A 17,874-nucleotide genomic window follows, 5' to 3' on the forward strand; every position below is an offset into this window, starting at 1 on the left:
TACGCATTACGTAATTAGCATGCATAATTAATTAAAATGAAAGATTTGCTGGACTTATGCAGTGATATTTAAAGGGTAACTGACGAAATGAAAACATTTCAACGCCCTAATTATTGTTTCCCTGACACTTTAAATACTGTTGGGGACTAAAATGTCAAAGTTGACATATATACAGTGCAATTAAAGATTCTTACTTGGGTAAAAATATGTTATACAACTATAGAAATAAAGTTTTTGAAAATAAGGAAATAATTTTTAGCATTTTTCCAATTTATTATTTTACTTATTTATTATGTATATAAAATTTTAAAGAAGAGTTAACTAATATTAGAGAAGGGGAAAATAGTTTCAAGATAAGATAATTGTCCGATATCAATTAAAATATAATTAATATCTTATATTTCCACTAAGCTTTCCATTGCAACCAAGCTGATCAGATAAAGCTTAAAATATTTGACGTCAATAAAATCTTGACACGTCATTAGACGGACTCAATGAAATAAAACTCAATCCCAAAAGTAAACGGCAATTTCTTCAAGATCTCAATGATTGGAAACGCATAAGAATAGTTTCTATTGAATCCATTTTTGAAAAGACAGACAAAATTGCATGAATATTTATTTCTTCCACCATGATAAGAATTGGCAGTAGCACCTGTTCATACGAAAATGTAGGTGGCTACAGCTGTGTGTAACAATGAAAGAGCTTTCGTGTTTTTCTAATAAGTAATAGCAGCTGCAATATGCCAGAGTAAAAGAAAAATAGAATGACATTTCAGATGTTTTAAAATTGTCTAAATATTATATGAAAAAGTATTCTAATCGCTATTTCTGATGATCTTTTATTTCGTTTTTTTCTCTCTATTAATGGAGCAAAAAATAATAATAATAATAAATACAAAATAATATAAAGATTTTAAAAACTACGTTTTCTAAGGTGATTAAAATTGAAAAGCATTAAATTTTTAACACAAATAAAACGTAGGACTTTTTTTTTTGGGGGGGGGGGGATAAAAGTTTATTACGAAAGTGCTTCGCCTTTGTTTTTCGTTTTACTCGTGGCAAAGAAAGGTACTTTGTTTACGTCGCACTAGAGCTGCACAATAGGTTATCGTCCGTGTGGGAAACATCCTTGAGGATTCTAAAGACATGGTACCATCACAATTTGTAAACATTACTTCCTGAATTTAGACATAGAACTGAAGGGGAAGGAAATTTTCTCCGGATTCCCATACCCGTGGTACTGCACAGCGACCGACCACAGGACCTTTGATTCCACAGACTTTTCGAGCACGTATATAACATGCTCTCGGTGGGTCTAAATCGGAGTCGAGGATCGAACCTCGTAACCTCTTACTCGTGGAAAAACTAGAATTAATAGTTAAAATATATGTTCAATGGCTAGTCGGAAAGTGGTCAATATTCCATTAGAGTTAGACGATAGCAATAAATTCTGTTCGAAAAGGTCAAAATACATTTAAAATTTGAATCGTCAAAATTTGAGTACTTTAGTAAGTAGAAAGCTTGATTGACGGTATTTGGCGCTGATATTGATATAAATTCGCTGGATAGGAATCGCTTTTTGACCCCAAACTAGGGGTCAAAAAGCGATTGAAGCTTGCATTGCCATAAAGCTCGAATAAATATAAAAATCAGTAAAGATAAAGTCTCCATAAGTACTTCAAAAGAAATTTGACTGCTCTAAGTAGTCAGAAAATGGAAAGATTGATTGCAAGATTCCATTCTCACACACATGAAAGAGAGTTAATAAAAATGTCTTATTTAAAATAATTAAAAATAAGAGGTTAAAAAAGTAAATTTCCAATCCAATCCAATTAAAGTTGTTCAATCGTCGAAATTTCCGCAAGAAAATAGCAGTCATTTTTAATCAAATGATTGTTGGTAACTGTCGGTTCAGCCAAATAAGAATAGAGCAGTGGTAGCTCAGGGGATAGAGCATTCGCCTTCCAATGAGGTGAACAGGGGTTCGTTCCCGGCGATGGTTGGTCGATACGAATTCTGCATCCGGCTTGCACCGACCACAGTACTGACGTGAAATTCTCAGAGATAACGGATCATGGGTTAGAGTCCTCGTGCTGTCAGGTTAACCGTGAAAGGTTCTCGTGGTCCTTCTCGCCATGTAACGCAAATACGGGTTAGTTCCATCAAAAAGTTCTCCACGGAGGCAAATTTCTCCCAGTACTTGATCCAGGAGTTCCTTTGTCTTCTGGATTGGGTTCAAAATGACAAGGCTACGGAGTTGAATATTAGTATAGTCGTAAACCCATAAAATTAGGTCGACTGTTCAACGACGGTTATAAAATAAAATAAAATCGTCGAATTTATATTATATATCGTCTAATTTAATCAATTGATACACGAGCGTAAGCAAGTGCAAACCGGTTTCAGTGGCGTAAAAACAATAAAGCTGTATAGCATCACTTGATAATTAAGATTTTGAACAGAATCTTATAGTGTATCTAGTAATTTTGCCAGGGACTGTATGTTCTTAAACATTGAGTAACTTTTTTAATTTTCATTTCTAAGTTAACGGATACTCTTTCTCTTGGGGAAATGACCAAGGGTGATCCCCCTCGGGAGCATCCCACTTTGACCCCTAACATAGACAGAAGCAGGACAACGATATAAACTCAAGTCTCTTATTGCTTCTGCATTTCTCTCACGCTGACCACTTATACTAACATTATCTTAGCTGCCCAGTGGCTCTACTACAGATGAAAAGGTGAATTGTGGGTACTCAACTTCAATCAAAGTCTTAAGTTTTAAACATTTGACAAATAAATATTATCAAAGATCGTTCTTCAATCACTCACAATGTGAAATTATTCAGATAAAACTATTTATCCTCGCACAAAAGAAGAAAAAAAAAGTAATTAGTAAAAATTTAGCATACCGTACATTATTCGCAAGTATTAATATTGCATTCAAAATGTTAACAACTAAGTTTGAGAAAGGAATGATCAATACACGCCATGCTGCAATTCTGAAGACGAACAACATCGCGTGCAGACAGCTAGAAATTCTATAATATGTGTTTATTGGTTCTGCTTTCAATACTTTTCAAACAGTAATGTTGAAAAGAATAGAATTCAGAATGAATTTTATGAAACCTGGAATAAATTGTGTGTTTTATGACACTGAGATGAAGAAAAACGCTGTGTGGTAATTTAGAAGAAATGTTTAGTTAACACCATACGCGAAGGTATTTTAGATTGAGGTTCGTTCTTAAAAGAAATAGAAACAAGAACTAGAATTCTTGTTTAGAAAATGCATATTAGCGACCAATTATATTCTTGTTTAACATAATATAAAATCCTTTTCTTGAATCTGAAAACTCACAGTTTCTTTATTTAAAGAAATAAAATGGGAGCTTTTAAAAGGAAATATTCATGTACGATGCGCAAAAAAGGACACCCTTGAATAACTTTTGATCTAATGATCGAATCTTCACATTCTAGGATTCAATCTTAATAACTCGAGGGGGTGACTTCAAATATGCTAATTAATAAGTGCAGACGATATTTCAAGTTACGAATTTCAAACACAAAAACGTTCTCTGAATAAACATACTTTTTTTTTTTGACGGATTCAAATTTCTGACCACCAAAATATAGGGGTAGCCGAAATCTGGAAAATATGGTCCCAATTGTTTGGTCAGGAGAACTTTGACTCTCTCTACTAATATTGGGGCCTCTCAGGTTCAGCGGTTTCGCCTTTCCACTCAACGCTACTTAACGTGAAGGTAACGGGTTCGAAACCCATTAAATGAGGTAATTTCAGTGATGCGTTTCTCTAACGTGTGCTACCTATTCTTCAACTCGTTAAACGCTTATGAGCCCCACGAGCTTCCGAACTTATGGGTAACAAAAAATAAATAAATAAAATAAATAGATTAACATTGAAAAGTAGTAGCACTTGAAAGTTGTAATTTTATTTGATTATCACAAATTTCAGATAGATAGTATGCAGTACACCTAAAAAATAATAGTATTCGTTATAGTAAGTAATGCTGCAAAACTAGCTGTTCTAATTCAATGATTAATTTATGGATATTTGTATCTAATGAGACAAATATAAATAATTTTAAAAATACATCCTCGAAGTTACCTTAGCTTCCCTCCCCCATAAAAAAAGAGCAAAAAAGAAAGAAAAAAGAAAAAAAAATTACGGTTTGGACTATGATTTTTAGATCTTTTTAAAAGGGTTTTTATCTTGATCAACTTATTTAATCAACAATAAATTTTGTCCTTTATGCTTGTAATGACAAAAGTTTTTTGAACTCCCAATTTTAGGACAAGTGTTGCAATTTTATTATTTTTTCTTCTTTTTCGCAGCTGATATGACATCGGAGGAAGTTGAGTAAATTTTGAAAGATGATCAGGCTAACGGGATTGAATGCACAGCTGTTTTTATCTCATTTAGTAATAATATGAACAGGATATTTTGTTCCATTTTTTTTTCATTCTTTAAGGACCCTCTCTTTCGTTGAGAGGACATAAATGAATGGCTTCCTACAGGTGGTTTAGCATAGAAATTTACCGACGATTGAGAATGAAAACGGTATTACAATGTTTAATTTCGCGTAATGTATAAACACAAAAATGGAACATTACCGCAAAAAAAAAGCTTTATTTATGTTAATATTCAATTCACCGAAAAGTCAAAATAACGTGAACATTATTAACGTAGGGTATTACGGAGTAACTCTTGACTTTTAAAAAAAAAATAAATAACTATCTCAACATCTCCAAATACATGGCAGACAAAAGAGCTGAAAATAACCGCACGAGGCGATTAAAAGATGGCGACTTAAATTAAATAAACAACTGGTCACTTTTTCCAATGGCTTCTTTTTTTTTTTTAAATCGTTTAATGATAAAAGTATAAATCAATGTAGAATGGGATTCTGGAAAACAGAATTCTCCTTAAAATGTCCAATGCCACCTTCAAACTTTTGACCCTTAAATCCACCAATTGGTGTTGAAAAGATTTTATGGGGAAACAGAGTTATTTAACAATTCACAGATTTTAAATAATACCATGAATGATCGAAATCAAGAGAATGTCGATTTTCATCGGTGAATGTCAACAATCACGTAGTCGCTTTGGTGAATGTCCAAAATATTTGTTACATCCGATTTGATACTAATTTATTCGTTGATATTATCATGCTTATTCGATATTTTAATATCTGCTGAGGATAGATTAGGAGAAACATCAGTGGTCGGAGTACCGGGGGGCAGAGGCACTGAACCTTAAGAAAACATCAGTGTAGGGTATACCGAGCAAACGTATACCGGGCAGTGGCACTAGACCCAGTATATATTTCGGAGATTTACCAAAGCGATTGTCAATATTCACAGCTGGAAGTCAATAACCTCCGATTTCGGTCATTCACAGTAACATTTATATTACTCATATTAAATGATATGTTGTATAGTTTAATGGAGTGAAAAAAAATTAACTAGGTATCAATGTAATTATTAGCAATACCTATTTTAATGCAACTGTAACTACTTGTATCGTAAACTACTTATATCGTATGATCGTAAAATATAAGCTATTGAGATAAATTGTCATTATTTGGGGCTCATAAATGTACTAATAATTTAATCAAGGGAGAAAAATTAGCTTATAAGATTATTCTTCAGTTGTGAGTTGGTTATAATTTAAAACACTGTTCTTCAAATTTATAATTCTTGAAATAATTCCTTTGTATTTTGCAACAAATAAGAAATGGAAAAAAACCCTCTTAGAAATATTAGTGATATTTGGGCTCCCCCACAGGATTAACTTCCTTTAAAATTAGTAAACTTTGAAAGTAAATTTAATAATGAGTAATAGTAATTTTTTAATTAAAAAAATATTATATTAAGTTCCAGAATAGGGAACCGCGGAGGGGCTAGTAAATACATGATTTTTAAACACCGAGATTTATATTTCAAATTATATACTATTTTCAGTAAAATTAATTTCGATCACACTGTCATTTTGGCTAGTGAAAATCATAACTGGCTTTTTCGAGAAGTTTTATTTTGTGTCTTACTATTTAATATTTGTGTAGTTTTCTCTATACAAAAAATAGCTCATAGTCGTAGACAAATATTATTTTGTGTATTTTAAACTTATGATACGTTTAAATTTCGAAGTAAAATACACTTTTGTATTTTTGGGGTATTCATCAAATAATAACTGGTGACCGTTTTAAACTTTATTAACACTAACTGATTCAGTCAAACCAATCATCTTCTTTAAACCCAAATACTGAAAAACCATTAATCCGACGGATAATGGATCTTTCAAAAATGATTTAAAAAGTATGTGTAATTACAATTTAACAAAGTTTTTTCTTAAAAATTATTAGTCTGACGGCTATCAACAGGACGTTCAACAAAACATTTCTTCAAACTTTTAAGGTTTGGGATGATACGTTGAACCAACGGTTGTCACGAATCGTGTAATATTCATAAGAGATATGGCGTTCGTAAATATGAAAATTAATCAGCATAAAAACTATCATGGAATAAATAGTACTAATAATAATACAAAAAAGCATTACCTGGAAGGTCAGAAGCACTCATCTAACCAGTATTATGAAAGAATGTAACTAATAAAAGATGCAAGTTGCAACGAGATGTTATTCAATTAGCCGGGTCTTTCAGAGAGAGATAAACAGCGAAAAAGGAACTCAGGTGAAATATGAAGAAAGACTTCCATTAAGGAAATGAGAGTCTCGGTCATGTGAAAAAGTAGATGACGGGGCACACGCCCTTCCACAAACGGAAGTGGCATGGGGTGGCCGTGGAAATCCGGACACCGGATGATTTTTAACGATTAGAAAAAGGAGTAACGCTTTCTCAAGTCAAAGAAAATTACACATGTTTCACAGTGAAAAACAGTACAAAATATTTTTTTTCAAGGGGAGACGGATATTCTATCTCAGCGTTTCCCAGTTTTTTTTTTCGTCTGTTGAACCCTAAATGATCGACCTCCTTTTGGCGGATCCCCGAGACTTAATAAATATATTTTATTAGCAATTGGGTAATTGTACATCAAGAAGAAGATCACAGATATCCACATATAGGATCCATGCCGTCAGCTCCAGCTGATCGCTCACAAGCAAAATGATGTGTTAAAGTTGAGCTAAGCTTCTCGACATAAGTTAGAATGTTAATGAACGTGAAGTTAATTAAATACAGTGGTGTATCGCGCATCGAATGTGTTGAAATTTAATTCTTTCTTGTGTATGTCTCTAAACTTAGATTTATTATTTTTATTCAAAATTTGCTTAAAATTGTTTTACCACCCCCTTTGATAAATAAGAATTGGGTACTTGTACTTGAATATCACAGATACCCACATATACGATCTATGCCGTTTGTTCCAGCTGATTGTTTATAAGCAAAATGACACGTTAAAATTAAGCTAAGTTTATCACATAAGTTAGAATGTTAATTAACGTGAAGTTAATTAAATACAGTGGTGAATCGCGCATCGAATATGTTGAAATTTAATTCTTTCTTGTGTATGTCTCTAAACTTAGATTTATTATTTTTATTCAAAATTTGCTTAAAATTGTTTTACCACCCCCTTTGATAAATAAGAATTGGGTACTTGTACTTGAATATCACAGATACCCACATATACGAATGCCGTTTGTTCCAGCTGATTGTTTATAAGCAAAATGACACGTTAAAGTTAAGCTAAGTTTCTCCACATAAGTTAGAATGTTAATTAAAGTGAAGTTAATTAAATACGGCACCGTATCATACATCGAATTCGTCGGAATATTCTTTCTCGTCTACATCTGTTACTTAACTTAGATTTATTATTTGCTTATCTATTTTATTGTAAGTATGATATATTTTTGTTTTGTATACCTGGCAACTTCGACGCACAGTTACTTTGTTTATGTTCTCTGTCTTTGTGTTAAGTAAGAAATATATAGTGAAATAACTGAAATCTTTGTGTAGGAATATAGAATGTGTCACTTAAGAGAATTGATTCTTGACGGACATGGCTTACTCGAAATAGCATGGAAAGAACAGTTGCTAACGTAAGTAAATGCCACGTTTCTTCAACCAATCAGAATCGAGATATCCACATTATATCACTTGGAGGTATCCCATTGTAAGCAGATAAATTAACGAAAGACGTTTAATTATTTTGAAAATATTGAGTGAATGAATGAAGACATTTTTTGCATCAAATCATTTTATAAACATTACTCTTAACATTATAACATTATAAACATTACTTTTATAAACTTACGACAGGCATCGGTCTGAAGCGGCATTTGATTTTAATGCATCTGTAAATGAGCTGAAATGTGGTTACCATTAAAACAAACACGAAATAAAAAGAAAACAAATGTTAAAAATAATTATGAGAGAAACATACTTCATCTCCGTTGAAATTGGTTATTTTTATATGATGCGAAGTACAAACGGAATTTTTCATAAATGCATATCCTTTTTCTAATTCATTCATTATATTGTTACTAGGAAATACGTTGCTTTGAAATTTCGTTCTTCACAAGCATTTCAATTAAATACTTTCACAAAATCAACGGAAATGTTAAATAAATAATAGATTATAAACTGAATATTAATTTAATTAGATGTTTAGAAAATCAGAATCTGTTAAAAAAAATTCCTAAGTTTAAGAACTCCTGTGACCCTTTCACGGAATCTTAGGGTTCCGCGTTTTTGGGAACTACTGTCTAATTTGTTGTGATATGTGTGTCGTTGGCGAGGTCGAGGGAGGGGTTGTTATATGTCCCTCTCAGTAAATAGAAACCTCTAAAAGTGTTCTTCCAATATCTCAGAAAAATGAAAGAAATTATCATGAGTCATCAATGATTTAAATTATGCTTAATTATGAAATAAAAACAAAATTATAAATTTCTGCAAATAATTACACGATGGAGTATAATTTTTTCGATTTTTTTTATATCTATATAAAATTTTAAATAAATATTGCAACAGTGTATTTGCACACAGTCATAAAAATTGTTTATCCAAAGATAATTCCTAATAAAAAAGACTTTTTTTTTATGATTATTTAATTTTTTATCTCAATATATTAATAGGGTAAAAAAATTATTTGAATTGTAAGGCACGTAACTTTTTTTTCCATTTTAATCTGCGTAATTTTCCAAACGTGTAGGTAATCGGTTGAACAGTTATTGAGAAATAAAAATGTAAAACGACAAGTTTGATAATTGGATGAAGACAAGTTGGAATGCGCAAAATAATAATAATAAATAAATATAAAGAAATTAACAATTGGGGGCTCAAACTTTCACCTGCTCTCTTACCTAAACTATTGAGAACATATTTTCCAGCCGCATTACCCACCATATTACGAATCATTATATATGAGGTTGCCCACAACCCCTATAATTTGAGGGTATGTTTATTCAGAGAAAATGCGTTTTTGTGTCTGATTTCGTAATTTAAGATATCGTTCGCACTAATTAATTAGCATATTTGAGGTTGAGCCATCGAAACTTTCAAATTGAAAGTTCAATCATTTGATCAAACTGATTGTTTATTTTTCCTTGTTCGTTTGTTGGTTTTTTCTTTTCTTTGCACAACGAAGTAGCTTTAATGCAACTTGGCAAACTACTGCCTAAAATGCTGGAACTGAATAAAATATGGTAAAAGAATGCTCTAACTTTCTTTTATGTAATTAAAACAATGAATTATAAAAAAAGAAGAAAAAAAAAGATGTTGTTAGATTGAAGCAGTTGAAAAACCTCTAACAATCATATATTTTACACATTCTCTTTTTCAAAAAGATATAGTTGAAAATTTTTGCCTTTGAGCTTTCAATTCATTTGTGCCTATCGTGTTTCAAAGGACTGTTACTTTGTTTTTAAAAATTTAAAAAGTGGCAGCATATAATTAGCATATAATATTGTTTTTATTAATCTTGAAGAAAAGGGATTTAGTCTACCATAATGCATTAATGAAAAGTGCTTTTGTATTTGAAATAAAAGCACAGTACTTTTTCAAGGTTAAAATCGTAAGCAATTGAAGAAAATATCCATTTGATTTAAACAGGTATCTACAATGGCATTTTTTCATGCATGCAATTTTTACATTGCCCATTATTGTATTTTTGAATCATTGTACAGTGCTCAAAATTAAAAACGGACCACCCTTAATAACTTATGATCTAACAATCGGATTTTCGGGTTTTGGGACTCAATCTTAATGGTTCTAGGAAATGATCTAGAATATGATAATTAATTTGCGTTAACGGTATTTTAAGTTACGAAATTATACACAAAAATGAATAAACATATCTTTTTTCGAACGGATTCGGACTTACGACCCTTAAAATAAAAATATAGGGGTAGCCGCACTCAGGGAAATATGATCTCGATAATTAGGTCCGGAGAATGATCCAAAGTTTGATACCCTTAATGATAATTTTACTTTTTGCGTACATTGCCATACCTCAAGAGCTTTTTAAGCAAATTGAAAATTTTTGCACACAATTATAAAATTCGTTTATCCAAAGATAATTAATTCTATAAAAAAATAAATTTCAATAAATAATTATTTTTTTAGTATTTTATGCAATAATAGTCAAAAAAATTTTGAATCGAGTATACAAATTTTTAAATCATTTTAAAAAATGCAATTCCACATGACAAAATACGAAATTTTGGGTTTCTGAATAGCTTCAAATAGTTCCTGAGGAACTGAATTTTAAAAAACTAGTATTTTTATGCACAAAAAAAATTATGCAAAACGTCTAATACTGAAAAATAATTTTTCTATTATTAATAAAAAAAATGATTATTCCAATTTATTAATAGGGTCAAAATATTTTTTATATATTTATGAAAATTTCGAAAAACAATATATTGAATGATAAAAAGATGAAAAATTTCAACAGTATTATACACCTAATAAAAATAACTAAATTCACCAAATATGTATTTGTGATAGATTTAGAATTAGACTAGACAAATTAGAATTAGACTAGATGCCGTTTTTGATGTCGGACATATATTTGACCTAAAACTCATATATTTGACATAAATTAAGACTAGCATTGGTAAAACGATAAAAGATTTCATTCTTCATTCAAACATATTTTCAAACTAATTCACTAATTAATAAATATTCAATCAATCAACAATTTTCAAAATAACTCATAGTTTTCCGTTGATTAATATGTTTACAATTGCCAACGAAATTAATTTATTAAGTCTCGGAGGTTTCGCCAAAAGAAGGTCGATTTAGGATTTCATAGCCGTAAAAAATTGGGAACCGCTGATTTGACCGCAAAAAAATCTCTGAATTTTTTTGCGAACTTTAGATTTTGAATGATAAAGCCAAATAAAAAAATGAAACTGTTAATGTGGATAATTTTATGTATACATTCGTTTTGTATAATTCATGCATTATGCATGCATTTGTTCGCAATGGCGGGAAAAAAAAAAGATTTTAAGGAATAGAGCCATCCGAGCTCTACTTCTTGATCTTTTACATCAAATACATCTTTTAGATTTTTTAAAATTTATTATGGCGAAATTAATTTTTCTAACTCATTTTTCTCATGCGAAAAGGTTGAGAAATATATGCCAAGTCATTTTTTTCACTAATCAGTTTTTCACTGTAATTTGTGAGACAATTTTTGTACAAGGTTTATAAAGTACAATTGAAAAATAAATTTAAAAAGTTAGATTTCCTGGTACACGAAATAAAGTTTTTTGGTGTAGAATAAAAATTTATAGCTTCTAGTTATGGATTTTTTTTTGCAAACCAAAGCCATAGGGCTGTTTCTTAAAGAGCAGAAATGCTTCATTTTAAATCTTAATTTTACAAATAACCTCTATTAAACAAATAAAATTTATTCCGATGAATTCGTAATCTGTCTGTATCTGTCAAAAAGGCGGACAGCGCAGCGTAATTAATAACATAGTGTTGAAACAGTAGTTAATTAGAAAACAAGACATCCAAATATTTGAATTCTAAAATAATTGTCTCGAAAAATCTTCAAAACCTTTTAGTCTAATAAAATAGGAATTGTATCAAATTTATTACGAAAAAAACCTGACTACATTAGGAAAAAAAATTGCCAAAAGAGGGTGGCGGTTTACAGGCCATGTGTGTTGAGAGTGAAGGGATAAAAATTAACACTCGTTTCACTTTTCTAGGATTCTGATGGCAATAGAAGAAGAGGAAGATTTAGAATGACATGGCAAAGACAAATGCTAGAGGTTTTGAAGAAGGCACGAGTAAAATGATTAGAGGAAGCTAGATTTCACGTCAGAAAGAGAGCGGAGAGCATAGAGAAGTAGCCAGGATGCTAAATGCTCCCAATGGTGTGTAAAGCCCTTCAATCATCAGTGTTTCGATAAATCCAGCCGAGTAATATGGAAAGTAATTTGATAAAACTATTAATTAATTAATTAACCTAGTTTTTGCTGTTGCTTACTCCAACGATTATTCATACTTTATTCATACTTATCGTAATAAAAATGTTTTGCATTATAGAAATGCCTAAGCCAGAGGTTGAACTACATCACTGAGTGGAATAAATCAATTTATTCTCGTTTGCAGCATTCCGATTCGACGATTTATATTCACATACCTATAGAAACGTATTCCTATTGGTTGCTATCTGTAACATATTAATCAATGAAGGCTTTCCAGTGGACAAGTAACAGAAGTGATGTAACCTCATTAGTCATCTCTATTATTATTACTATTTTTAAAATTTCAAATGATATTGCTCTGCTTTTCATGTATTAATGCGAGAAATGTTTTAATTCTTTTCACGTAAACAAACAAAAGAGAAGGAAAAAGATAAGGAACAAATTCCGTTTTATCTTATGACAAATTCCATGATGAATTACGACTGTTAAGATGAGAAAAACGCATTCTGTTGTTTAGATTTTTTTTAAAGAGTTGAAAGTAATCATTATTTATTACCTTTATCAAGCATCAAATACGAGGGAGCTAAGATAAAAACCTTCTAACTTTCTTCATAGGACATTAACATAGTATATGAAAATATAGTAAATGAAAACTTGCTTCATCCTATTTTTAACCCATTTGTGATTCGCGCCCCTTTTAAGGCCTGTTTACACGGTCCAATTTCTTGAATCCGAGAAATTGGACGGATTTCTCTGTCCAAGAAATTGGATGATTCGTTTACACTATCCAAGTTCTTGAATGTCGCTGATTCGTTGAAAGAAAAACTTGCGCATGCGCTTTGTTCATATTCAACATTATAAAATAATACTTACATAAGTTTAAAATTACTAAATAAATTCAAATAAAATCATAATAACACAAATAAACCTCAACAGATCAATTTATTTGGACTAAAATCTATGAAAACCCACAGCAAAATGACATAATTTGCTGCCAGCTTGTTGACGTCACAAAACCTAAGACGCTGATTGGTTAAGGGAGAAAAAACTTGGATGGAAAGTAGAACATGCTCTACTATCGTCCAAGAAGTTGGACCAAGTTCTTGGATGTTTGTTTACACGATTCAAGCTCAAAGCAAAACAAGTTTCCATCAATATCAATCAATCTCTGTCCAAGAAATTGGATCGTCTAAACAGGCCTTTAGTCGGACTGCTATTCATTTATTTTCAAAAGAAGAAAAATGAATGCACGAAGAATTAATTCTTAGCATTTTTGCTTTTTAAAAAACAGGATAGATATGCCTACCATGTTAGTAACGATTATGTAAACGATGAGGCTTATAATAATGCTGCTACAATTACGAACAATGTTTAAAAGTTCATCAACTATTCTGTTGTGATAATCTTAAAATAACCTGACTTTTTAAATTTTTTTTTTTAAATTTTTTTACAGCAGTTAACGTCATTCTATACGCGAACCAATCAAAAAAAAAAAAACCGAAACTATTTCAGTAAATTTAATAAGATTTAGTATCCCTTAAGATGAGAATTATTTTCTCCATTCCAATAAAGGAGAAAATGGTGAAAAACATCTAAGTAATGGGCCTTCTGGTTAGTCAAATAAAAATCTAGTAATTATTGGATTGTAATGTGATTTGATAGACCGATCGTGATAGATAGATTGTAATGTGATTTGATAGATGGATGTGATTTAACAGATTAATAGTATATTTGATTGGATTGTAATGTGATGTAATTTGATAAATCAATCTTTACCAGTACACAATTTCTAGAAATAAATAAATAAAGTTAGTTATAGATCCCAAGAAAAAGCAGTCTTAAAAAACAGCATTTATGCTCCCTTAACATTGTGCACTCTTAACATTTTATAGGCTTATAATACTGTTACTACACGTAGCAGTTAAAAAAAATCAACATCCCATTTCTCATTATGCTATTAAGTAATTGTTTTAGGCTGCACATGGTTTACTTATTCACTTAGCCATAAATATTTAACATTTGTGAGGGTGGTACGATTTCAGGAGCAGGTGGTACGAATTAGGCAATCAGTTTCCTAAATTACAAGTTTGCAATATAGTGTTAGAGGAGAGTTTCCTAAATCGTAACACTTTTCACTTTTAAGTTTTTATCAATGAAAAATCATTGACAATCACATTTGGAATATTTTAATAATAAAATATAGTCCTTCGGCTACGTTTATTATTTTTTAGAGTGAACTTGCTGTACAAATGTTATTTTTTGGTCATAATATTTGTTCAGCAAGTACACCGTAAAAAGTTCCGGATCAAACTACGGTAAAAAATACCTTCTTACCGTGAAATCCTGCTTGCAGGTCTTGCAAAAACAATTTTCAGTACACTCCAAAAATTTCCGTATAAAATTACGGTATAAAGTACAGGCACTTTAGATGCATCATCCGTAAAATTCATTTTAATGTAAAATTTGTCTTTATCGTAAAATATTATACTAATTACTCAAATAAATTATTAGTTTTATTATAATAACACACAGTAATGTTTACCTAATTAGAGTGATTCACGGTACGATAATTTTTATTTTAAAAATGACGGTATATTAGATTTTTTGTTCTACATGTTCCGGTAAAAAGTGCTGGCACATCCTTCCATTATTTGATCTAGAATTGTTTACAGTGTACTTGCTGCATAAATATTATTACAAAAAAGTAATATTTGCGCAGCAAGCACTCTGAAGAAATATAAAAGTAGCCGAATGACTGTATTTTATTATTTAAATATTTCAAATGTTAGTAATCAGTGATCAGTAACAGATAAAAATTTAAAAATGAAAAAATGGTACGATTTAAGTAACTCTCCTCTAACACAATATTGCAGACCATCGATATTTCGATAAATTAATCATAAGCTCAAAAACACATGTTATCAATGAACAACGTTATGAATGAAATAAACAAATGAACGAAGAATGCTATAAATGAAATTTGTGATAAGTTATAATTTAAATGGCAGTCACGGTCTTTGAGTAATATTTCTATTCCCAAAATTATAAATATTTGTCAAATTTTTTTCTCCATAAGATCAAGAAACCCTTTTCTTTTTTTAACTTAAGGACCTAACAACTTTTAATTAAACAGCAAATTATTTCGACAACGATGCCACAGCCCTGTCTTTCTATTCAATAAGAATTCACTACATTATAAAAATAACACCCACGAGAAAGAGATATTTATTTCCCCTTCATTTAAATAAGATGTTTAGTTAAAACTTGGTAAAGAAATCATACTTTTGAAAAGATAAAACACAGTTTGCTTTATATTTGCTTGTTTTTCTCTAAAATTTAAATTATTGTGTATGCATACCTAAATATGTTTTTAATACACTCTTTCATTAAGCTAACATCAAATGTGTTCAGAGGCATCGGTAAGGCATATAACAACAATGCTAAAACTGACCTTTTCTCGATGTATCTTTTCTCAGCATCTAAACAAGATATTTCTTCAGTTTTTTTCCCCACAGAATATTTACATATACATGTTTACACTGTGATAACTGTTAATACATATCTTTGGCAAGAATTGTTTTTCAGAATTATGAACTGAGAACTTTAATTTTTAAAAAAAATTCATCAACAATCTTTCATAGCTCAAAAAGTATTCTGTTAACGCTAAAACATCATCACGGTATACAACTGATATAATCTCAAATATCCCCCAAAAAATTTCAAGGAGATATCATAAGTAATTTCTAAAGAATCAGTTTTAGCATTATTGATATATGCCCTACCGAAATGATTTTTAAAATATTTTATTTACATCTATTCGCAGGTATTGCTTTCACTTATACTATACTTAAAAATTCTTAACATATTAATTTTTTTTCATAAAAATCTGAAATTTTCAGATTTATTTTTTATACAATTAAAGAGTATAAACTTTAATATAAATATACTAATAATAATCTTTATATAAAAGTTAAAAAAAATTAAAATGAAATCTATCAACTGCTGATTTCAATTTTAAATTGTCTCATTTACATTACTTTTTTTTTCTTTAAAGGAAAAAAAAATATACGTTTTAATTTTAGTAAACTTTTTGAAACTTTTAAGATGCATGAAATTTCCATAATATGTTAAGCAAATTTTTGAGTTATTTATAAGGTAATTGTAAAAATTTTAGTGTTATAGATGTTCTGATTAAAAAAAGAACACATTTTTTTTCTCCATTAAAGATTTTAAAAATGTAGAAAGTACATGCTGATGAATTACTGAAAGTTCTCAACATATCTCAATATTTACAATATTTTGTTCATCTATCACACCACACATCAGCTTTAGTTGTACATAAAATCGATAAATAGCATGCATAATACAAGCTAACAAATTAAAATTTGTTCGCAAAGTATCAGAATTCCCCTAATTATCTTAATAATTTAATTTATTTGTGTAATATGAGTTTTTTTTTCAGTTCTACCTTTAGAATTAAACATAAAAAATACAACAATAGAGCCATTCAGGGAAAAAATCGATGAACTTTACTTTTTAAAAATGTCTTAAATTGAAGTGCTAAAACAATTGGTTCATCCATAAATATTTAAATTTATAAAACACTTTAAAAAATATATAAATAAAGATTACAACTTTTGAACTAATTCTATTTTGAACAAATATAAATTGGTACTCGTACACGCTTTTGAACTAACATTACACGATTTTGTTCATCACATATCAGTTTTGATTGCATAATCGGTGAATGGTACGCATGGTATAAGTCAACGAATTAAAATTTGTTCGAAAACAATCATCACTCTTCTAATTATCTTCATTATAAATTCATTTCAATACTATTAAGTTTTTTTTTTCAGTTTACGCTTTTAGAATTATATGTAACAAAAAACACGATAAATGATCGAGAAAATCAATTAGAGCTGAGAGCGACTCATTTATAGCATATTTGTTTTGAAATTGATTTATTTCTCTTTTATTTTCAGACGAATTAAAAAAAAACAATTAAAAAACCAATTAAAGCCTTAAAATAATTATTAAATTTAATAACTTACTGGCAAGCATGTCGGTAGTTCATCTGCAATGCATAGCTTTCCTGCCAAACTTATAAGCCATACGGAGAAGTAGACTGTATTTTTCCAGACGTTTTTTTCCCACATCATCTTTTTTTAAAAAAAGTTGTTTGATTAGATTCACTAATGTCAAAAATACATGCACTTAAATAAGCTTGTCAGTATTTACCATGTTTTTTACAATGGATTTCAAAAGATAAATATTTATAATCTAATTCGTAGTACAATTCACCACATTTCTGTCTCGCGTGTCCTTATACGAGAGTCGCGCGCTCTTCGGCATCTGGCTCTTGCAGGGAAACGGAAAATAGATTGGTTTTAGGGTTGTTAGTTTTATTAAGACAAAGCAGGGTTGCATCTTTTTGTCGTGTATCTTTAGTCA

General features: G+C 30.1%; 1 protein-coding gene across 2 annotated transcripts in view; it reads right to left on the reverse strand.

Moving 5' to 3' along the window:
- LOC107441090 (endosome/lysosome-associated apoptosis and autophagy regulator family member 2) overlaps window positions 1-17,778 on the reverse strand; it is a 66,139-nt gene extending 48,361 nt beyond the window's left edge. For both annotated transcript variants that reach the window (XM_043039663.3, XM_043039662.3), the window contains exon 1: window positions 17,475-17,778. In XM_043039663.3, the coding sequence (XP_042895597.1) occupies window positions 17,475-17,582 (108 nt within the window). In that variant the 5' untranslated portion in view covers window positions 17,583-17,778. The remainder of the gene's footprint in view (window positions 1-17,474) is intronic.
- Between the last annotated feature and the right edge of the window lie 96 nt (window positions 17,779-17,874).

The sequence above is a fragment of the Parasteatoda tepidariorum genome, chromosome 8 (genome assembly GCF_982258835.1).
Source record: "Parasteatoda tepidariorum strain Cologne lab strain chromosome 8, Ptep-v5.0, whole genome shotgun sequence".
Taxonomy (NCBI): Eukaryota; Metazoa; Arthropoda; class Arachnida; order Araneae; family Theridiidae; genus Parasteatoda; species Parasteatoda tepidariorum.